At 48.8% G+C, this 23,693-nt stretch overlaps 1 protein-coding gene across 12 annotated transcripts in view; it reads right to left on the bottom strand.

The window, feature by feature from the left end:
- CD44 (CD44 molecule (Indian blood group)) overlaps positions 1 to 22,207 on the bottom strand; it is a 95,511-nt gene extending 73,304 nt beyond the window's left edge. For 3 of the 12 annotated variants that reach the window (XM_021085286.1, XM_021085285.1, XM_021085284.1), the window contains exon 1: positions 21,959 to 22,158. In XM_021085286.1, coding sequence (XP_020940945.1) covers positions 21,959 to 22,061 — 103 coding nt within the window. In that variant the 5' untranslated portion in view covers positions 22,062 to 22,158. Of the gene's footprint in view, positions 1 to 21,958 lie in introns of all 12 variants that reach the window. The other 9 variants (XM_021085280.1, XM_021085279.1, XM_013994427.2 and 6 more) reach the window with 7 other exon arrangements.

The following is a 23,693-nucleotide window of genomic DNA, read 5'->3' on the forward strand; positions in this document are numbered from 1 at the left end:
CTACTTATGGCAGGTTGCTTTTAAGGTGTAAATGAGGAAATGCACCTGAAATACTTAGCAAAGTACTTCACATTTAGCACAGTGGCTGGTACTTGATCAACATTAGCCGACCATCGCAAATGTTAAAGTGTATTTAAGGCAACTTAAACATAAGAGCCTCATACTATGACAATTCTGATGAACTGGTCAGCTACTCAGTGATAATGGCCACTCCAGGCCACCAGTTAGGAGCCAGGAGCCTAATTATCCAGATACATGAGCTCCTACTCTACAGAATATATGTTCTAGATAGATAGATGGCTAGATGATAGATAGATATGAATAGACAGTAAGGAAGGAAAGAAAGAAGGGAGGAAGGGAGGGAGGGAAGGAAGGGAAAGGGAGGGAGAAGGAAGGAAGAAAGGAAGAAGGAAAGAAAGAAAGAAAACTAAAGTGGATGAACGGATGGATAGATGAATAGACAGTAAGAAAGGAAGGAAAGAAAGTAAGAAGGAAGAGAAAGAAAGAAAAAAGAAAGGAAAGGAAGGAGGGAGGGAGGAAGAAAAGAGAAAAAAGAAAAAGACGTGGATGAATGAATAAATAGATGAATGGATGGATGGATCGATAGATGACTGACAGATAGACAGACACTGTCTATCTATAAAAAACACTATTCTGGGAAGAAGTCTACCTCGAGTGATACTAACCCATATAATCAAAGCGGGGTGTATTGGGACCATGCCTTGTGCATCTTCACAGCCACCACGTCTGGTGTACAATATGGTGCGCAACGGATGGCTCTTTAGTTTAGTGGGAAAGGCATTAGACTGAGTCCAGAGACCTGAGGTCTAGTGTTGCACTTCTCACTGATTAGCTGTCAGTACTTTGAAGAAGCCTTCAGTTTCTTGACTGACCAGGAAGAAGCTGGCTTTGGTGATCACTAGGTCCCTGGCTAAGCCTGCACTGCCTCTAGAAGGAGAAGTCTACTTTGTAACTTGTTCTCTAAACACTCCAGAAGTTTCTTTGTAATTTGTTCTCTAAACACTCCAGGAACCAGAGTGGCTCCCTCTGGCCTGCAGGGTGGTGGCCTTTCCCTCTGGAATCAAGGCGGTGGTGGTGTGATGATGCCTCACACAGGCTGGAGAGGCCAACAAAAAGAAACAATAGACACAACAGAGTGTTAGCAGCACCCTGCTCTCCAATTACACCAACGAAATGCCTTCCAGCACAGAGAGTAGAACCTGCCCCATGGAAGCTGGAGGGAAAAAATGGTTTCAATTAACAGAAACACAGCGGATGGCTGATTTCCTTAAAGAGACTACTCCTAAATGACTGCAAACAGCCCCAGCACTCCCTGCAGTGAGTTTCGGCATCGCGGGCCAATGCAAATCATTCTTTAGCTGTGAGACAATCCTTAAGCAAGGTGCTCCCCTCCTGTGCAACCAGAAGTGGAGAGACACCCACCCCCACTGGCTCCCTGATTTCTCTGGGTCTCGGAGGTCCCACTGCCCCGGCAAAGAGCAAAGAGGCACCTCCTGTTCCCAAGATAACCTTCAGTGGCACGAAACTGTTTCAAGACCCTTTACTTTCAAGAAACATCCAGATTCTCAGGAAAAGGCCTTGAGCATTCAAGGCCTCCAGTCCTGGGGATGGAGGAACGGATGGGCCCCTTAAAGCTGAATGGGAATGCTGGGAACGTTAAAGGGAGAGCAGAGCCCTGGACTGAGTTCCAGCCCTGCCACAGGACAGCAGAGCCTTCTTGGGCAAATTACCTCATCTTTACGAGCCTCAGTTTCTCAGCCTGTAAAATGGCTCTGGGGAAGTTCAGCCATTCATTTAGTCAAAGGATATTTGTACCTCAAAGGAAGGTTTATGGGAGTTAGATAATCAACTCAAGGAGAGCACCAGCACTGAATGTGGTGCATTACAGGGGCTTAGGAAATGTCCATCTTTTTCCTTCTCCCACGGGAAGATGAACCCCTGGACGACTGGCCACAGTTCCCTCAGACACCAAGGGGACCCCTCGGTTCTAACTGATAGTGTATGTATGCCATGAACAACCATTTGTGTTTGATAATCTTCCGTTTAGCCGGAACAGTCTGCAACCTCGCTCTCGTGAAATCAAAAACAAAATGAGAGCTGGACCCAAATGCAAACACTCCTATTAAAAGGTGCAAAAGCTTTAGTCACTTCTGAGGTGTGGCTGGGAGGGGCTCGATCTTCTTTCTTTAGAGGCGAGCAGAAGAGCAGAACTAAGCAGTTAAAGGCAATTAGAGGTATGTCGGGAGATGAGAGAATTGAACATCGCCATGACTGGTGGGTGGGCACTTGATGCGCTCAGAAGCTGGTCTCCCATCTACAACCAGGAAATTCCAAGCCTGGCTTCTGGAGAAGAAGTGGGCATCGGGAAACATCAAAATTTCCAGAATGAGAAGGAAGCGACTGCATGAAATTGCCCCTAAGGGTAATTCTCGGTGGCCAGGGAACAGCACTGGAGAGAAACACTTCTACCCAAGAGGGAGGAACAATCCCATCTCCTCCTCTGGCCCCTCCGCTAACTGCCAGGCAGGAAGAGGCAGATCCTGCTGAGACAAGCAACCCAGGGAGACTGACTGTCACCATGCAAGTAAAGACAGGACCTGGAGCCCGTTTCCTCATTCACTCTCCCCAGCTTCTGCCACAGCCAAGCTTCCCGGAACGTCCCATCTGCTCTATCTGCAGGGCAGTGGTTGTTCCAGTAAGCACGTGGGTGTCAGCACTCTGGCGTGCCCTCCCCCCACCCCAGTTAAAGGAGATCTTAGGGGTGAAGGTTTTGCCCAGCAATGGAATGAAACTCTTCCAAAGATTTTCTCAAGTGCAGCAGGAACAAAGTTAGGGCTGAATGGGAAGGGAGACGTCCCAGGTCTAATAATACGGTGATGGTAGTGATTACACATGATGCTTATGCCACACGGGATCACTGTCATCCTTATACAGCTCTGCGGGTAGGTACCGTTACTTTATTTATTTATTTATTCATTTGCTTTTTAGGGCTGCACCTGCAGCATAAGGAAGTTCCCAGGCTAGGGGTCAAATGGGAGCTATAGCTGCCAGCCTACGACACAGCCACAGCGACAAAGGATCCGAGCTGTGTCTGCGACCTACAACGCAGTTCATGGCAATGCTGGATCCTTAACCCACTGAGCGAGGCCAGGGATCAAACCCACATCCTTCTGGACACTATGTTGGGTTCTTAACCCGCTGAGCCACAATGGGAACTCTAATCATTATTCTACTTTACAGGTGAGAAATTGAGGCTCAGAGTGTTAAGCAAATTGCTTCAGGCCACATCAGGAATGAGGGGCAGAACTCAAACCTGGGACCCACATGGCTTTCTGAGAGCCTGAGCTACCAGACTCAGACCTCTCTGCGCATCCCTGAGCCCTCTGCTCGGTCCAGAGGCTGAACTACAGAGGATGAGTAAGGACTCTCAAATCTAGGCTCTAGAGGAAGATAGAAAACTTGATTTTGAGAGACAATATTCCCTGCTGGCCCATGTGAAGCGAGGCCTGTTTTTAAATATCTTCCAGGGGGCCTGGGAAGCTCATTTGGAGAAGGAACCGGATGAGTTTTCTAAAAGTTTTAACAATGCAAACAATGCAGAATACAGAAGTAGCTGTTGACTTTAGCCTTCCAAACAATACAGAGAACAGGAAGCTCCAACAGATAATAGGGTACCTTTCCTCTACCCTGAGAAACAGTCCTAAAGGAAGGCTGGAGATTATCTGATGATGCATGTTTGGAAGGAGAGAGTTGCCCAAACATGTTCCGGAAGGGAGCCACAGGAAGCCCCTCCCTCTGTGTCCAGCAAGAAGAGTCTAGAGTGTCCAAGGCTTACTTCCTAACCTTACCCCATCATTCCTATCCCTCAACAGGGCATGTTTCCTCCCTGTCCTTCACATCCATCCTGAGTGGTCAAATAATGCACATACTCAGCCTCTGTTTGGTGAGTAGAAGAGACTGTTTCTTCGGTGAGGCCAGCCAAGGGAAAGGGATTGGAATGGGAGTGGAGCACAGCCATCAAGAGACGAGAAAGTATGGGCTCCGCTTGCTAACCCTCATTTGCTTTTTAAGTACTTGTCTCTTCCAATCAACAGATATAGAAAGATAGAGAGATGGATGATAGATATATAGATAGATGATAGAGAGACAGATAGATAGACAGACGACATAGGTGATAGATGAGAGATACATGAAAACATACATACATACATAACATTGCTTTTTTAATTGAACTTGGACATCACAGCCGGAATCCACCATGGTAAGCCACAATCCCACAAATCCAGCCAAACATTAAAGTGGACACAGGCCTTCAGAAAAGAGAACACCAATCCCAAATTGATTCATTCAAAAAGGTTTCATTTGGTGCCTCCCACAGGCACGGTGCTGGGCACTAGGATAAAGGCATCGAACAAGGTTGGCAAGGTCCCCGTCGCAATGGAGACCATGGTCCAGGGGAGAAGACAGACATTCACCAGGTCAACAGCACAGCACAATTAACGCAGCACAGGGTGCTCCGTGCTTAGTCTAAAGGGAAGCCTTTCCTGCCCAAGGTGCTGGCTGTTCCCGAGAAATGCCTCCCCGAGGCAGTGCCACTTCAGCTGACAACTGAAGGAAGGATAGATTGGGAACCAGCAGGCCAGGTGCAGCCGGCCTCACGCTCAGGAAATTCACCCTCAAAATAAAGCATAAATCATTTCAATTTGATAGAACCCATTTCCTCTAGCTCTTTCATTATTGTATTTTGAAAAGAAGCAGCTCCCTTCCTGTGTAAGAAGCAATCACATCCTTGAGGTCCACATTAAACATCCCTGGGCTTCTCTTGAATGTCATTAAAGGATTCAGTCATTATAAATCCTTTAATGATATTTAGGTGAAAAAAAAAGGAATGGAAAAAACATGAAACAAAACAGAAGTCCTGATGTTTCTCTCCACGCTCTTTGATCCATGGTGAACTGCACGGAGAAAGGGCCCTGGCCCAGAAAGCCACGTGTTTCTCTTTAGGCTCGTGAAAATGCTGAGATGTTGGGCCCTTGAGCTTTGGGCTCAAAGAAACTATTAGGAAGGAGTTTTCCGGCTTATGAAAGAGCAATTATTAATGTAAAACGCAGCAGTCAATTATTGATTCCCTGAAAGCAAGTCAGATCCCCCGGGTGACAGAGACATCAAGTCTGAGGGTGGGAAACTAGGCTTCCAATCCTGAATCTGCACCACTTAGCCATACGACCCTGGGAAAGTCATTAAACTTCTCTACAGGAGTGGAACAATGCTAACCACGAAGTTAATGTGAGGGCTGGATTTGATAATGGCACTGCAAACACTTCACACACATTAAAACACTCCGGGAGTGTAGTTATTGAAAAGGGAAGCAGGTCATCTCCCTTGAGGGTCATCGTCTCATAATTTACAGGAAGAGATGCTCAGCCAAGGTCATAGTAATTCTTTTCAAGTGGATCACTACAGATGCATGGTCCTTACGTGCGGTGCAGCCCCAGCAGTGCTGAGATGGGTTGCAATAATGAGTTTCTAATAATAAGTACTCAAATGTGCAAAAGATGGAATGCTGCTTATAAATTGTAGCAGGTTTAAGATTATCCCCTGATATGCTTTTGTTGGAGAGAGAAAAGGATGCAGTTAAAGCTATTGTGATGGAGGACAAGCCTGGACCATCTCAGCCTCAAACTGCAGAGTGTCCCCCTTGTGAACTCAGTCTGTGAGGTGTGTCTTCTCGGGATAAGGTTGAAGGTGTGGCTCAGGAACACAAGAACTTAGCTTTGCTTTTTTTCTTTGGACTCTATAGAGTCTCAAACCACAACTCTACCGGGTGCATAGATTCCCTTTGGGGCTCTACTCATTGTAACAGACATTGTGACCAATGCAGTAAAATTCTTCTAATTGAACACTGATTTCAGACTCTCAACTTGTGCTACAGAGGAGGCAAGACCCCAGCTCCCAGTTCCAATGGGTGGGTCATGACTGGTCTAAGCCAAGCACTGTGGTCAGAGTTCTCCTTGCCTGTGACGGGCTCACTGTGGGTATTCAGGAAGTGGGACCCCATTCTTTCAACAAGAGGTAAAGGGAAGTCAATTAAGGCCTTATGGAAAAGCCATTCCTCCATTTTTTTTTCCCCCAGAAGAGATGCTTATGAATAAGCATTCCTTTTGCTGGTGCTGGATATAGATTGTTATCATAGGATACCTGGAACTGTGGCAATCAATTTGGAACAATGGAGGAGGCTAAACTATGGGAAAACACTTGAGAGGGGCAGAAGGGAAAGTTGAAAGACAACTGGATCTTTGAGCCCCGGAAGAGCCCGACTTCCATACTTCTTGTTGCGGGAGATAACATTTTATGATGGTTGATTATTCCGTGACTTTCAGAGATACCCAGCTGGCAGGCATTGATGTGGATACACCCAGAAACATGTGACAGATAACAATTACATGGGGAGACATACTATGGTTTGATGCAGAGATGGGTTGCGGCTGATGTTCAATCAAGATAGATACAACCCTACGCTTATCCCTCCTACCCAAGAAAGCACATCGGAGTAAAAGTGAAAGGATGTCATCATCACTGGGAGAATATCTTGAATCTCTTCTTGTTTACAAGGCCCAGTTGTTTATAATGGACCATTTGGAGCACGGGTGCCTCTATCTACCAATGGATACATAGCGTTATCATTACGTTCACTTTCATCTGAAACCATCCTAAGTGATTTGATTTTTCTCACCACCTCTATCTCACTCTTCTGATAGAGTCCACTCTGGGCATTTCCTAGTAGTTACCACCAACAAAGGAGATAAAAGAGTGAGGCTCTTGTAGCCAAATGGTTGGACATCCATATCCCAGAGTTCTTGCCTATTCCTCCCACCTGGCCATTGCACCTGCACAGCTTCTGAAGTCATCCTGTCAACACACATATCAATTAAACCCTGGGCCCAAGTGCTCGCCACCAAAGAGCTCAAAACAAGACCACAAAACTTCCAATAAAATGGATGAGATCTGACCCTAAATCAAAACCGAACGCTCAAGATTCCCAAGCAAATTATGAATTTTTCCCCCATGGCTTAAAATAATTCTGACCTCATATGACACCTTTTATTTTGAGTTCCTTTGCTCCCCCAACACGTGCTTCTAAAAGTCTGAGTCAGTCTGGGGCTTCCCGGGGTTCTCTTTCCCCCACTGTCTGTGGCAGGGCAGTTTAGATAAACAAGTTGCTTACAGAATTTTGAGGACTAGAACTTTCTTTTCTGCTCTTTTACTCAGATGACCTACATGTGATGCAGCCAGAGCAGAAGCTGCCCTGCTGGAGTTGCTTTGAGGAGTTTTGACCCCACTCACCAGACTGTCCCTGGTCTGAGAGCTGGTGGGGTTGAGAAGTCTGACAAGTAGGCCCCCTACCCAAGGAACTGTGGGCTTCCTGCAAACACAGTCACTGCTATTCATCCTTGAGAAGCCTTCCCGGATCTCTGGATCAAATGAGGTCTCCCTGGGACAGGCTCTCACAAGCTCCTTTCTGAGCTCTGACCATAAGCGTAATTAAATAAGGGGGTAATTTGTTGTTTACTGTGTCTCCCTGATACACCGTAAGATCCATCAGAACAGAAACTGCGTCTCTCTTATTTCAAGTTGTATTCCCAGCACCTGGCAACATGCCTGGCACATACTGGGATTCAATAAATATGTGTGGAGTGAACATGGCTCACGTGAAGATCAGTTGTTGCTCAGAGAGGCTGGGCCAGCACTAGGCCAGGGTATGCTGGGCCTTCTGATTTCCAAACGCTCATTAAGTCAAAAAGGATCAAAATGAACACCAAATACGGATGCATAAGATACTGCACAGGAGACCAGATCTAGGTACAGTGAAAGGCCCAGCAGAGTGTAAACACCTACACTATTCCCATTGTGCCATGCACACAAAAAAACCAGCCAACCAAACAAAAACAGGACCACAGGACCATTTCATCTCCCTCTCTGTCACTCCAAGTCTCCTTGCCCTGGTCAGCCACTGTCCTCCTGTTTAGTGCCTTTCCTCTATCATCTCAAAGGATGCAATGGAAGGGCACTGGACTGAGAGTCAGAAACCAGGGTTTTGGTTCTAACTAGTGATGTGACCTTGGGCAAGTCACATTCTGTCTTCCTGACATCCTTCCCTTATCTGTCCAATCAAACAAGCGGACTATGTAATTTCTAGCACTTCTCCCCCACCTGACATGCTATCATCATTGGCTTTGTGTCACCAGCTCATGAGAACATCTCACTTAGGCTCTTCTCCCTTTCTCCTCTTTGGATCCGTACTTTAGTGCTGCTTGAGGGACCCAGCTCAGCCTCCCACCTTCTAAGCCCCAACAAGGTATTTGAAAACCCTCCTACCCTTTTTGAGCACTTTTATTGAGTTACCCTAGCCAGGGGCATTGGGTCTCAACTCAGCTGGGTAACCCCAGTCCCCTGCAGGTTGGCTACCTCTGCCTGCCTCAGGAAACAGCACAACCAAGAACCTAAGCACATTCCAGGGCCCCTAGGTGAGCCCTGCCCAGGAGGGGCTGGCAGCTGGGAGGAGATGGGGAAGCATTCCGAAGAATACAGTTTCAATGATTGGGGTCAACCAGCAACAGGAGACAGAGATAAAGGTGAAAGTAACCTCCGGTAATAATAGAACCTTGGAGGTCTACATCACGTGCTTCTACCTACCCGCACAAAACACTTTCACACCAGCAGGCAAAGGTGGAAAGGTCTAGGGGAGGCAGACGGATTATTATCCCCAGGTGGTTCACGGTGGTGTTTAGAAGCATTTGACAGATAAAGCCAGTAGCCCAAGGTCACACAATTAGGCTTTGACATGGTGGGAATTAGAGCAGAGTGTCCTAATCTTACCCAGGGGCTATTTCTAGTAGACTCTTCATGGAGCCTTTTGTTTATACCTTGGTTCTATCTTATCTTACCTGTCCAGGTAGTGAGCTTGTTTTTTCCCTTGGGGCTGAAGAATGGGAAACTTGAGTGGCCCAGAGTGGGCTGACCAGCCTGAGTTCAGAATCTAGCCTTCTTGACTTGGATGCTGCCAATAGAACTGGGGGGGGGGGGGTAGTCTGTGGAATGCTGCTACCGTTTGCATTTGGGAGGCAAAGAAGAGCCCCAGTGGCAGCTGAGAATGCAGAGGCTCCAGGGCTGATAAAAGTTGTAATTAACGTGTGCATATAACCCTTTCATCTTCAAAGGCTTTACTCACATTCGCTAGTTATGCCTCCTATCACCCCATGGGTGAGGCATCATTTTTGTCTTCTCAGTTTGCAGATGGAGAAGCTGATGTGAGAAGATGCCCTTTGCCAGGAAGTCTGGCCCTGGTTCAAACAGAGGAGATTCCGGGCTCCCAGCATCTTACTTCATTTGGGGTGATGGGAAAACAGTGTGAATGAGTCATAAGAGAAGGCTCAGGAGACTGCATTTATACTGTTCTGGAAGGAGGTGGCATCCACCGTATGGCTAGTTGACTGGATTCAACAGGCTAAACTCCCAGAGTTGCACACAACTATCAGAAAGGCAGAGTAGAAAAGCCTACTGCTTTACCACGTGATGTCCATGTGATACAAGAGATCACCTCTACCATACTGTGCTCATGGCAGACATCACCAATGGATCACAGCACTCTATGGCTGAGCCAAGGTTTGGCTTCTTAGCACAGCCTGTGGGGCAGCCTCTAGTAATCAATGGGAAATGGGACAGGAGCTGAAATCTGTCTGCTATTGCTGTCCTGCCTTAGAGCCTGTTTGGATTCTCTTAATTACCACCCCAGCAAAGCTGCCAAAGTTTAATCTCAACCAATGTCGGAGCTGGCCATTTTCTGAACTCTGTCCAGCACTGTCTGAAGAGAGTGTCATGAGAACTTCTGCGTCTCTGGGGCAGAAAACAGAGTCTCATAGATGGTGCCACTGTTACTTGATGCCTGGAATCTGTCCACTTGATGGCTCACTGTTCTTCAGCATGGCCTCTCCTATTCAGGCAGACCGAGCCCCCTTATAACCTCAGTCAAACCAGACTTATTTCCCCCACTTTCATCTCATCCTTTCTACTTCCCTGGGTGGCTCTCCCCTCTCTGGCCATCATCTTTCCCACGTTCAATTCATCCTCAAATTCTACTCCTTCCATGAAGCCACGCTACACAAATGACACTTATGGCAGGAGATGTCTGCTATCCTGTATCATTGTTTCATCTGCTTCACTTTTCTTTCATCCATCTGTAAGCTCTCTGAGGACAGGAACTAGCCCTTCTGCTTCTCTACTTCTTTCCACATAAATAGTTTTTATGCAAGGACTTGGTGAGTTTATCCCCATTTTACAGCTGGAGAAATAGAGGCAACCAATAAAGGAAGAATCTTGCCCACGGTCATCCTGTGACTAAGATGGAGAAATGCTGAGCCTCTGCTAGCCACATGTGGTTCTCACTTCTCCTCAAACACTGTGTCTAGAGGACTGGCTGGAGATACAGATGAATGAACCATGTCCAGCATCACTGCGGGCACTGCCTAGGAGAGGAGAACTGAATTCATCTGGTGTTGGATTTCAGCGTCTTGTTTGGTGGATGCCAGATAAGATTGACACACCCAGGATGGAGTGTGGTCTGACAAGGATGTGCAATGACTCGTAGAAGGTCAGACCCCAACATGGTGTTTAGTCTCTGACCCACCACTTGAAATCCTAAATAATGCAGTCTTTATAACTCTCCCCCCCCCGCCTTTTTTTTCCCCGCAGAGCAGGAAGAGCTTCTCTGGTCTCATGAAAAAGAAATAAACATCTCAGTAGGAATCTAGAAGCAGCAACTCACTATCTCAAAGGTCTACTTTGCCTGGTGCCTTGGGGGGGTGGCGTGTGTGTGTGCGCGCGCACACACGCACATATTTATTTGTCTGTTGATTGCTTTGGTTTGATTATTTTTTTCGATTCCCACGGCCACCCTAGTGATTCTCCTGAGGATACTGGAACTTGTCCTCTTAGCACGGTTTTGGCTGCGTACCGTGGTTCCTTTTGCACTGACATGTGGCAGGGTTCCCTTGAGGGAAGCTGAGACATTCAACGTGTTGATGAAATGAAGGACACGAGCTTTTCTTTGGGGGTTGGCTTTTCTGGCTTCCCGAAGCAATGTTTGCTCAAAGTAAAGAGTACTGCACTGAAATAAAGCAAGGAAGATTGAGCGTGCAGACAATCCTAGGACGGGCCTCCTGCAGTTATTAGCTGTGTGACTGAGACCCAGTGCTACCTTCTCTGGCACAAGCTTCTTTATCTGCTCACTGGCAAATGGTTGAGAGGATTCGGTGGAGTCCTCTGAGCAGAGCCCCTTGGCCCCGGAAGCATCCTTTCCCTCTGCAGGTTAGAGTACAACTGGGTTCACATGCTTGTTATTCCCGGGGTGGCTTAATAATTCACTTCTGACATTTAACACAAGCCACGCATCACTTTTGTGTGTTGGGGGTGGGGTGGAGACTGCCTTACAGTCACCTTATTCTTTCCATTAAGTTTTCTGAGGCTCAGGTGTTCATGGGCCTGCAGAATGAGGGCTTGTAGAACATGAGACCTGGAAAAGACTTGACAGATCGACTAGAACCCTGTTGTCCCATTTCGCCCATGGAAAACTGGAGGCGAAGAGGAACAAATGGTTGGTTCGGCATCACTTAGTGGATCAGTAACAGAGAGGAACTAAAACAGCACAGTCATTTCTACGCTTGATGCAACTTCTGTGTCCCGGACACTTAGTACTACGTGCCGAACATTGTTCTAGATGTTTACCATGTGCGGCCGCCGAGGCTCCCGCTGCCCTCCATCCACCTGAGCAGGGAGAGTCAGCCTGTTTCACAGGCCTTACTCCTTCCGCATGGCCCTCCTCCAAAGCCAACCTCCTCATTCCCATCCCACCCCACCAAACAGCTGGTTCAGCACCAGTCGTCTTTAAACCACTGAAATAAACAACTCCTCCCCCTTCCTCCCCCCTTTTAACACAGCAGCCAAAAAGGCAACCTCTTTTCCTGTTCATGAGAATATGATTTTGAGGCTTGGGGTTCTTTATACACGAGGGAAGTCCTGGGGCAGAGAGGTAGACAGACCTCTAGGGAATCAAGAAGATTCCTGGCTTCCTGGACAAAACTCTGTGAGCACTAAACTTCTCTCACCTGGCCTGTCATGTCCAGCTTGAAGAAAGATACACTCATGTTAGACGGAACACAGAGAAAGGTGATTTCCAGGAAATGTGAGAATCAGTATATGAGGCACTAGAAAAAAAGAATAATTAAAAGGTTTATATAGACCAGAAAGGAAAGAAGGGATGAAGAAGAATTAGCCAGAACCTATCAAGATCACAGATGGTAAATGATAAAGACGGCTCTGTTCGCCAAATCTAGAAATTTCATTCATTCAGTCATCCAATATTTATTGAACATCTACCAGAACTGAGGAACTGACAGCTGGGGACTACAGCAAAATGACACTGTACAGAATATACAGAAATGCACATAAAGCAGGAGCTTTACCCTAAGGAGCTTATATGCTCACCAGTGAAAGAGAACAGAGCATCATGATACAGCCCAGAAGCATCCCTTGAACTTCTTTTTAAGAAAGAGATAAGCTCGTGGCGATTTTATGAAGTGGCAGGGAGATACAACATGTAGATGACGGGGGGAAGTAAAAGCCACTCTGGGAAGTCTAGAGGGATGCCCCTGACCGCTAAGGCTGACACTGGGAAATCAACTCGTTCCATCACAGAGGAGCCATGGCAAGGATGAATTTCTGGGCAGGAGATTTCTATAGTAGTGTTACTTCTCTCTCTAAACTCTGCTTTGCGCCTGTGTGACTGTCACTCTGGTGGGTACCTAGACACTTGTCCTCCCCCTGTAGGGAAGTGTGGCCCTGAAACTCACCGGTGGCTCTGGGATCGGACTCAGTGACATTGACTGGTCTCCTGCCAACTGTTAGGACAGTGCTCAGCTCCGCCAGAATCTGCTTGGTGACAGGACACATTCAACGATGGCGGCACTTGTGACCCGGGTCGAGTAACTGCTCATTTAATACTTTTGAAGTGAAGGAAGACTGGGGCCAGGGGCCTGGATAAAAATGACTTTCTGGGCCAGAGGCAGAAGACCAGGTCTGAGCTGCGTGGAATTGTTAAGTTCTCCCTGGCGTCTATATTTGCATATGGTGAACACTTGCGAAGAGAAACCTTATCTGCTCTCTAACACTTTGGGTTCGCTTTGAGAGAGGAAGTAGATAAAGATGGTGCCTAGATCCACCACTGGTGTGTGGTTTCTTCTCGAAGGCACTGCCGACCTCCTCCAGTGCAAAGAGATGTACTGAAATCGAAACAGATGGGCACCTGTGATGAGCCCCTGCCCTTCCTACAGACCAAGTCAGATGACTCTAGGGGGCTTTGCCCCCTCCCTTCCAGGGGGCTTGTTTCTCAGGCAGGGCGCCCAGAGGAAACGCTCCCCACCCCTACCCCTCCATGCAAAAGTCACCTGCTGGGCCCAGTAGAAGCCAGGGTTTGTGCCGGGGCTGGGAAGAAGGACCACAGCACACTTCCAGCTTTTGCTCTATTCCTTGTGCCCGGAGTGAGCGTAGCCTGATTCCTGATGGCCTTCGCTCCCAAGTTTCCCTCTTTCCCTTACCGATTCTAGCTGCTAGAGAGGAGGCCCTGGTACCAAGGACCCTTAAGCTGAGGGCAAACATTTTTGCTGCTATTTGATTGGCTCATTTCCCAACTTGATCCTCCTATGCGCCTAGATGATAGAGAGACCAATCAGCAACCTTCATCTTCCAGCCAGGGGACAGTACTAAAGCGGTCATGAACAAACAAGTCACCGTCCTTTGGAGTCCTACCCTGTCCATCACTACCCTCCCCCACCGCCCCCACCCCCATCAGCTGAATAGAAAGCAGAACTTTTAGCCAGGAATTGGAATGAATGAGCTACTCAGAGCATAAAAGGGAGGTTTCCATTTCAACTTCGTTCTCCTTCACGATTGCAATTCCAGCCCCTTCCTCGGGCATCATGTGTAAAAAGGAGAGCAAAACCCACTCTGTGGTTGTTATGGTCCGGCCTGCCTCAGATTCTTCAACCAGGTTTATGAAGACAACCAGGGTACCACCAGGTATCACTGTTTGGGTTTCTGGGGTGCCCTGACATCTTGATACACTTAGGGAGGCACAGCAATGCCGTGACCAAGAGCATGAACCCAGTCGCTGGACCACCTGGGTTTGAATCCCTGCTCTATCACTTCCCAGCTCTGTGGCCTTGGGCAAGTGACTTAAATTCTCCGCGCCTTGGTTTTCTCAGAGGTAAAAGAGCGACAACAATAGCGCTCCTTCCTCAGGTTAGTGCGTGGATTAAACAAGTTAGTACAGAGGAAACACTTAGGATGGGCCCCCATGTGGATGGTACCCTGGGTTGGTTAGTCTCACTAACAGCAGGAATGGTATCTCAGATACATACAACTAGCTGCAGAGAAACAAATACAAAAAGTCCACGAGCTCTACCTCGCAAAAGGTCAAGGGGAAGAAATTTGCACTTTCAGGCACAGCTCAAGGAGACTTGCCATGACAGCATAGCGAATGCTCAAAATTACTGGTCTCTCTCTCCCCAGAGTTTTGCAATTAAGGTTTACCCTCAAAAGCTGAAGATCCGGGAAAGATTTGGGGGCTCTGAGTTTTGCAAATCACCCCCTTGGTGACTCAGCGCCTCCGCACCCACCCGGGACCTGTCTGCCCACACTTGCTCTTAGGATGGACACTTGCCTCAGAAGGACACCCCCAGCTCAGGGAGATCCGGCCGCATGGGATCCTATCCCCACCCCCATCTCCTTGTCACCAGGCTTCCCAGAGCAGATGATCTGTAGGCAGATAGGCAAGTAGGCAGGTCCTGCCCCAGCTGTGGGCAACTTCTCGCTTGGGAAGGTCCATGGACAGGCGGCATGGTTTACCGCTGCCCACGTGGCTCCCCAGCAGATGTCAGGCTTCCCTGAACACCTTTAGCAGCTGCAGGAGACCCAGAGCGAAGGCCAGAACCTTCTGGGAAGAACTTCTGCTTCTCTCCCACCTGCTACCACCTTCCAGAAGCAGGTGTGGGAGGATGGAAGGGAGGGTGTGGGCCAATCACCCAAGGAGTCCAACCTCAGCTCAGCATCTCTAAAATAACCAAAGCTCAAGCAGGCCATAGCCTGGGAGGGTTTTATTTTGAGGCTTCCGGTTGGGGGTTGGTGTCATCATCCTGCCTGGCTCCCACTGCCTTCTTGGCCCAAGAAGCTAGTCACCCTGTCCTTAGACAGATATCCCCAGCCACAGCAAGCAGCCACCAAAGCCACAAACAGACGGGCGATCCCTCTGATTGGGCAGACCAAGCACAAGCCCTATGGTGGGCAGCTGGCCAACCAAGTGCCCTTCTCAGCCCTGCCCTTAACAAGGTGGCCATCGCCAATGGTGTCACAGACAGTTAAATGCATCAGCATCTTAGGCAGACTGTCCAGCAGGTTTTCATATTCATATATACATGGATCCCGTCATTTCTATATGCTGGGCACTCATTTCCATTCAACAGTTACTGGTAACAACTATGAGCCGAGACTGGGATCTGGGACCACAATACAATCCCTGGAGTCAGGGGTTCCTGTAGCACTCAGAAGAGAGTCCAGTTTGGGGTTTCCTTCAGGGAGAAGTGTGAAGGTCATTAGCACCCCTTGGTCCCCAAAGAGAAATATACTTATTTATCTTGATTTTCTGGTGCAGCTTTTAGTGTAATTCACTGGGAATCTGGGAACCGGCCACCACCTAGTTACACCAGGGATTCTCAACTGAGGGTGGTTTTTAACCACCCCCCATTTGGCAATGCCTGGAGGCAATTATGGTTGTCATTGCGGGGTTGGGGGAGGTGCACTACCAGAATCTAGGATGTGGAAGCTAGAGACGCAGAGTCAGCTATAACCTAGGAAACTTTTCACTAGATAGTGAGCCCCTTGGGAGCAAGGATTGTGTTCTGCCGACCACAAGCTCTCAGGACATAACCCCTGGGAGCACTGAATAGGCAGTGCCTGAACATTTGTTGAGCATATTGTCCAGGCAATGAATTTACTCGAAGAGTGGGTAAATGAACAGCGGGGAAATAGAAATAAATACACATGCCCCCATCTCATTCCGTCTTCTTCAGATATTCAAATCCTCTCTCATCCACACTCTGCCACCTCCTCCCATCAGTGATTTCCCAGCCTTCCCAGCTGTGCCTTAGCTCAGCAGGGCTGTTAGCCTTACAGCCTAAAATGGCCAGGCTGTAGCACAGCAGGTTAAGAATCTGGCATGGTCACTGCAGAAGCTTGGGTCACTGTCCTGATGTAGGTTCAGTCCCTGGACCAGAGACTTCCATATGGCACAGATGGGGGAAGGAAAAAAAAAGGGGGGGGGGCCAGGCTGTCACTTGATTGCACTGTGACACATATATAACCGTAAGGTTCCTGGATAGAAGTCCCATGTCTCACACATTTAATTCCCCTGAGATACTCAACACAGCGAGGGACCCATGGAAGACACCTTAGAAATGCCTAAGGATTGACCTGCCAAACCCACATCACGTGTACACACATGCATTCAGGTGTGTATGCACCTGTGATCACAATGATAACACGCACGTGTCCACACCTAGCAGGCAAGAATCCAGTATGTAGCTTTTTTCACAAATTGGGGTGATCCAGAAATGGACAGCAGAGGTTTTTAAGTGTTCCTTTCCAAAAGTACATATTTTCGGAACACATCTCCATATAATCGGACACTAGACTGATTCAGAAGTTGTAGAGATGTGAACTCATCCAAGCAAAAAACCATGCAACTTTCTGACTTCTAATCACACAAAGCCATGCACTTATTTGTAGAATAGTATGTAAATATTTAGCCAAACTATACACCCTGTTTGTTTCAACTGGTCGAGTATTTGCATATTTCAAATCCTGACTCTCTTGGAAAATCTGGCGCACACAACCACTGTGTCCCAGCCAAGCCAGACTGCACAAGCGCAACCTTTAGGAAAGCCCCGCTTCCGTAGGCTGGCCAATCAGGCTGCCTCTCAAACATGCTGGCCAGCTTTGGGGGAGGACACTCGGTAAGGAAAATGTCAGCTTGCACAGTGAGTGACAGTGGGGTTCCAATTTAAGGTGGGAGGCACCAGCCTACCCTGGTGATTCTAAAGAACACTTGTGTGCTTCCCATTCAAGCGGGGACACAAAGGAAATTGAGTCATCAGCTTCTTGCGGTGCAAACCCCCAGAATTTCTCTCTCAGACAGAAAAGATCCCCTTAGAGAACTGCATCTTTGTCTGGCAGCATCTGCCACCTGCTTCAGCTCATTCTTTCACAAGAGCCACTTCCTTTTCAGGCTCCGGTGGAGCTGGCTAAAAAGGAGGTGCGGGGGAAATACAAGGACAGCCCGGATCTCACCCAGGATGGATGGCCAGGAAGCGGGCTTCCCTCTCACCACCTCCTCTCCATCAGTTACCCTCCTACCCCCGGAAACGGTCTGGCACCCGAAGCCAAACTGAAATCTCACTTGAGTGGCCACGTGTCCCCTGGAGCCCCACCTTGACTTTCCATTCAAGATCCCTGACTTTCCTAGAGAACCGGATCACTGGGGTTCTCCAGACTCACCCTCCCTGGGGCACGCACAACCTGCTCAACACTGCCGGTTTCCACGGAGCATGTGGCGAGGGGGCTTCCTGGTCACTGCATCCAGAATGCGTACAGGTCAGAGCCTCCGCAGGGCCTCTTTCTTAATCCCCAGTCAAAAGGCATTGCCCTGACTTGTCTCTTAGACAAGGAACAGCCTCTCCCTTTTTTTTCCAAGGCTGCAAATGAGAGCATGTCTAGAAGGGCAGCTGGACGCTGATAAGGGAATGGACTTATTTTAGTAACAAATAACTAGGTTGGCATCTCTTGACAGCTGGGGCCAGGCTTGGAGAGAGACAGGCCAGGGCAGAGCAGGGCAGCCAAAAGGCCTCAGCCTGCCAGCGGGAAGAGGAGAGCTGCTCACACCAGGTTTCCCATTTGCTGGCCTCACATAATTTCCAAAGTCCCCCAGAGGCAAAGAAATGAATCAAAGGAGAGCAGGCATTGGAGTCTAACACGGAGGATGTCAGACCATGAGGAACCCCAATTCCACCACTCCCTAGCAAGCAATCTCCCTGAACCTCAATTTCTTTTTTTTTTTTAAGTTTTTATTAAAGTATAGTTGATTTACAATGTTGTGTCAATTTCTGCCATATGACAAAGGGACCCAGTCATACATATACATACACTCTTTTTCTCCTCTTATCCTCCATCATGTTCTATCCCAAGATCAGTTTCTTTCTCTAGAAAATGGAATTTAGAAAGTGCTAAACAGCACAAGGATCTCTACTCAGTGCTCTGTAAATAACCTATATGGGAAAAGAATCTGAAAAAGAATGGATCTGTGCAAAGGTCTAATTGAATCACTTTGCTGTATACCTGAAATGACCACAACATTGCAAATCAACTATACGCCAATAAAATAATAAAAAAAAAAAAATGAAAGTGCTAAACGTGCATAGGGCTGCTGTGAGGCTTATACAGGATAACCTATTCGAAGCTTCTGGATGAATGCCTAGCCCAGAGTCAGTGCTGAGTAAATGATATTTGCTGGGGACTTAGGGCCCTACTTTGCACAGGAGCAGAGTGTCAGGCATTTAAATTTAAAGTTGGCAACACTCTCCAGCAACAACACTCCAGGAGACCCTGGACAGTGCAGAGGCTCCTCCCCAGGAAGCAATTTTGCTTGATGATAAGCTATCATCGAGAATAAGATAGCTCCTTATTCTTATATTAAAGTCAAACTGGGAATATTGTGGAGGAAAATGCAAAGTTGTATTGAGTGTTTTAAGATAGCATTCAAGGCATGAAACAAACATCAGTGGACCCATGCTCTCCTGCCCACTGACGAGGGCAGAGGTGGGGCTCACAGCAGTCCTGGAGGATCGAGGTATTTCAGAGAACTGAGGTTGGGAAAGTGTCCTGCGCTCACTCTCTGTCCGAGAGAGGGGAAGTCACTTTTCTCTTTGGGGATCTGTTTCTTCCTCGGGAAAAAGAAAGGGTTTTTCTAAATGATCCTTGGAATCCCCATCTCTGAGTCTATGGCAATGAGTCAAGAAATATTTCTTGAATGAATGGAAGGGGATCTGTCATAAACTAAGAATTTCATGCCGCCCAGCATCCTCTGCTGCGTGGGGCAATTTGGAAAAAGAATGGAAACTTTTCCTATGAGCTGCTAGCCTCAAACACACCTACTTGGCACCTTGCCTTGGCAGGAAGTAAGATGTCCGTTGTGTGTCTATTTGGGGAACATCTGAAGTAATTGATGCTAACTAACCTCAGCACTGATGGAGTTTTGCTTCCTTGCTTCTTTGCCTGGGACAACACAGCCAAAGTCCAACTCCTGGAAGAGGGGGTCTCTAAAGCTCAGAGGGATCAGCAGGCTGCCTGCCACCCCCAAACCCCACTACTGTCAGATGCACCCCTCTTTCTAAACACCAGGAGTGAAATTCCTTAGCAATGACCTCTCACCCACAGAGGAGAGGAGAAGGAGAGGGACGAGGGCTCCCCCCAATGCCCGCCACCCAGGGCTACTTTATTCCTCCCACTGTGACACCCAGTTCAAGAGATCTATTCTCCAGCTTAAAGAGTCTGGGTCCAATGCTGCTTGAGTGCATTCGGCCACATCGCCACTTCTTGCTCTCCAGTAGGGAGATGGGAGCTTTCTTCCTTCCCGAAGCCTCGCCCCTTCCCACAGTTTCCTCACTGTCCTCCAGAGCCCACTGCCTCCACTAGCAGCGGGGCAACAGCAGAACCTCCCCGCCTCCTCTTTCTCCTTCCCTTCTCTGCCTGCCCAGCCCAAGCCTGCTGTTAAGTCACGTCTCCTTTCCAAGTCTCAGTTCCTTTCAAACAACTTTACAAGCACATGAAAGCCTGGGCCCCAGCAGTTATTGCTACAGGCACTTTTGGGCGCTTCCTCCAAATGATGCTGCCCAAAGGGACCACAAAAACTCCGGGCAGGAGAGCCTGCTGGTCTGGGGAGGAACTTCAAGGGTCAAGACAGTGCTGAATATTGGGGGATGGGGCCCTTAAGAAGAATCAGGGCTACAGGATGGAGGGAGTCAGGAGTCAGAATTCTCAGAAACAAAGCAGAAGATGACACAGGAACATAATGTACAAATAAACTTCCTTAGAGGTCACAGAGACACCAACCTGGTTCCTCTTCACTGAGACCAGGCTCAGGGCTCCCCCTGGAATCTTCCCCTCTTCTCTCCCCGCCCCAGCATTTCTGCCTTTCCACGGCTCCTTGGAGGTCTAGTTCCTTGCCTTTGAAAGCCTCCTCTAAGGGCTCTGGTCCACCACGACCCCACCTTCCATAAAATCTTTTCTGAGAGTCTGTCTATGCCACACACCCAGCCTAACATATTCTGATTAAGCAATAGGCTCAGGGGTCTGGTTCACACGACCACCCATCCTTCTGGCTGTGTGAACATCAGCAAGTCACTTAACCTCTCTGAGCTTCACTGTGTTTCCCTCCTGTAAAAAAAAAAAAAAAAAAAAAAAAAAGGCTAACAACACCACACTGGGCCATCACAAGGGTGAAATGAGATAACCCAAGTCAAGAATTCAGCACAGTGCCTGGCACAGCAAAAGTGCATAAGAAATAGTAGCTAGTGCAGTCATCCCTATTAATATTAATTATTATGATCGGTGATTACTTTTGTTCTGTTTGAGGAATCTACATCTTAGATCCCCACATGTCCTTCTAATGCACCCAACTAGGATTGTGTCTTTTACTTTCTTGGTACTCCCAGGGTTGTGTTTAATAAACACTTGCTGAGTGGAATTAACCATAGGTTGAGCTGTTCTAATGACCCAGCTGGCACTTCTTAAAAGAAAAATAATTAATTTTTCTAGCGATAACCAAATCAGCCATGTAATTATCTGTACCTCTATAGACAAAAGAAAGGAATGCTTGGAGTTCAGCCTCACCAATACATCACACACAGCCTCTCCCCCCAACAGCCACTGAAGGGCATGGAGCCTATTGGGATGGGATATTGGCAGCCCCAGATCCAGGATTCCTGATGCCACCCTGGTGCCCAGGTTCCCCCATCCTGCCTAGAGGCTGCCAGGCAGGGAATACGAGCCACATCGCTGCTGGCTGGATTTCCCCTAACTGATCGGCAGAAGCAGGAGGTTGCCAGGACCTAGCAGCTGGCCCAGTCAGTGCCTCTCCTATTCACACTCCCTGACCCAGGCTGGCACCTCGTGGAGACCCAGAACCTTGCCACAGTGCTGGTTCAGGTTCCCACAGTGTTAAGATCCTTAGTGACTGGAGCCAACTGTAAGAGCCTTGGAACCCAGGACCCCTTTCTAGAAAGCTCATGGCCACCAGCCCTCACACATAGCCACTGTGCCCACCTCTATGGCCACCTCGCCAACAGCCCTGCCTCTGCCCTAGCCCCTGTCCCTGCCCTGCCCAGCTCTGCCCGGCCACAGCCCAGCCGGGCTTCCAGCGCCCTTGGGCACCAGAGCCTGTTAGTCCAGACGCGCGGGCTGTGCGCGCCCAGGAATACAGTTACTTTCTGCCTTGTGCTTCTAGGGCTCCAACAACCTCACCCAAAACTGCGCGCCACCGCCGGCAGCCTGCCCAGCAAACTTTTCTTCGTTCTTTCTCTTTTCAACAAAACGGTGCTTTCCACCAACAGGCTCTCCACCAGCTTAGCGCAAATCCGTGCCCGGCTCTCCTTCCCCAAATCCCAGCCGCTCGCCGCCCACTTGACTCAGGTGCCCCAGGGCCAACTCAACCCGCGCGACTGCCGGCGGGTCCCGGCCACTCCTGTCACTCCCTCCCACCGCCTCGGCAGGCACTCACCGATCTGCGCCAGGCTCAGCTGCACGAGGCAGAGTCCCCAAGCTGCGCGCCACCAAAAGGTGTCCATGGCGTCGGAACGACGGAGAGAGTGAGCGGGTGACATGGAAGGGCCGGGGCGCTGGGCGGGGGCCGGCAGAGCACTGGACGAGCAGGGCGCCAGAACCTGTCCGAGGCTGGGGTCCGGCTGGCAGTGAGGGCGCCTGGGAAGTTGGGTGCAGTTTTTATTCGAGGGTTGAGTGAGTGACCTAAGAGGGAGGGAGCGAGCGGAGGACACACCCAAGCGAGGGGGCTGTGACTAAGCAGCCGGCAGAAGTTTAAAGACGTACCGGCTCTCCTTGGCGCTGGCCTCGCTGCCCCCGCCCCCTTCTCCACGGAGATGGTAACACCGGGTGCCAAAGCGGGTGCCCCGGGGGGCCGCGGGGTTCCATCGTACCGGGAGGCACCGGCTTTCCGCTCCAGAGGCGACTGGGAGCCCAGCCTTTGGACGCAGCAGGGAATGACTGAGTCGTAAAACTTCAGCCCTTTGGGATCAGCCTCTGGCTTCTCCTCTTTACTGTTTCTCTTTGCATCTGGCTGGGGAGCTCTTCTCCCTGGGTTTTCAGAGGCAGCTGGATATTCTGGGAGAAGAGCTGGGACAGAGCCAGGTCCTGCCCTGGAGAGTGGTGCTTCCCTGCCCATGATGGGGAGCTTGTGATTCTTCCCAGGGAAGAGAGGAAGTGCACATTCTTCTTCCCTCGAAGGAGAAGGAAGTTCACAGCCTCAGGTGGATTTTTGATTCTTATCAGGACCACTCAGAGAAGGCTAATGATAACCAGCCACTGACCCACCTGTTATCATCCAGCCTCAGGCTGGCACCTGGAACCATCCACCCATTCATCCACGCACTCACTCACACACTCATTCATCCTCCCAAGTATCCTTCCATCCACTGATTCATCTCTCTACCCATCTTACCTTACCTCCCTCCAGGGCTCGTGCATCTGTCCATCCAGTAGACACTCACAGCCATCCATCCTTCTTTCCATGCATTTATCTAACCACATATCCTTCCAACCACCCTCTCATCCAGCTTCTCATCCAGCTGTCCTTAATCTTTTCATATTTCTTTGTTTTTTTTTTTTGTTTTTTTTTTTTTTTTTTTTTGTCTTTTTGCTATTTCTTGAGCCACTCCCGCGGCATATGGAGGTTCCCAGGCTAGGGGTCCAATCAGAGCTGTAGCCACCGGCCTACACCACAGCCACAGCAACGCAGGATCTGAGCCGCGTCTGCGACCTACACCACAGCTCACGGCAACGCCGGATCGTTAACCCACTGAGCAAGGGCAGGGACCGAACCTGCAACCTTATGGTTCCTAGTCGGATTCTTTAACCACTGCACCACTACGGGAACTCCTCATATTTCTTTGTAAATCCACATCCATCTATACACTGTCCTCGTCTCCTTCCATCCACCCGTATATCTCATCATACATGTATCCATCCATTATTCGCCCATCCACCCATCCATCCTCCACATATCCATTCACCATTTTATCCACCCTCTCACCCACCCATGCGTCTATCCCTTCTTTCTTGCTGCCATGTATATTCCTATCTATGCAAGGGTTAATCCACTTTCCTCCATCTAGGCTACCCAACAAATCTCGAAAGGAGGAGGAAATTGTCATATTCTTCAGGGGAGGCATAAACCCTACCTTATATCACACTGTCATATCTATCCGTAATATACTGTGATT

This window comes from Sus scrofa, chromosome 2, assembly GCF_000003025.6.
Source record: "Sus scrofa isolate TJ Tabasco breed Duroc chromosome 2, Sscrofa11.1, whole genome shotgun sequence".
NCBI lineage: Eukaryota > Metazoa > Chordata > Mammalia > Artiodactyla > Suidae > Sus > Sus scrofa.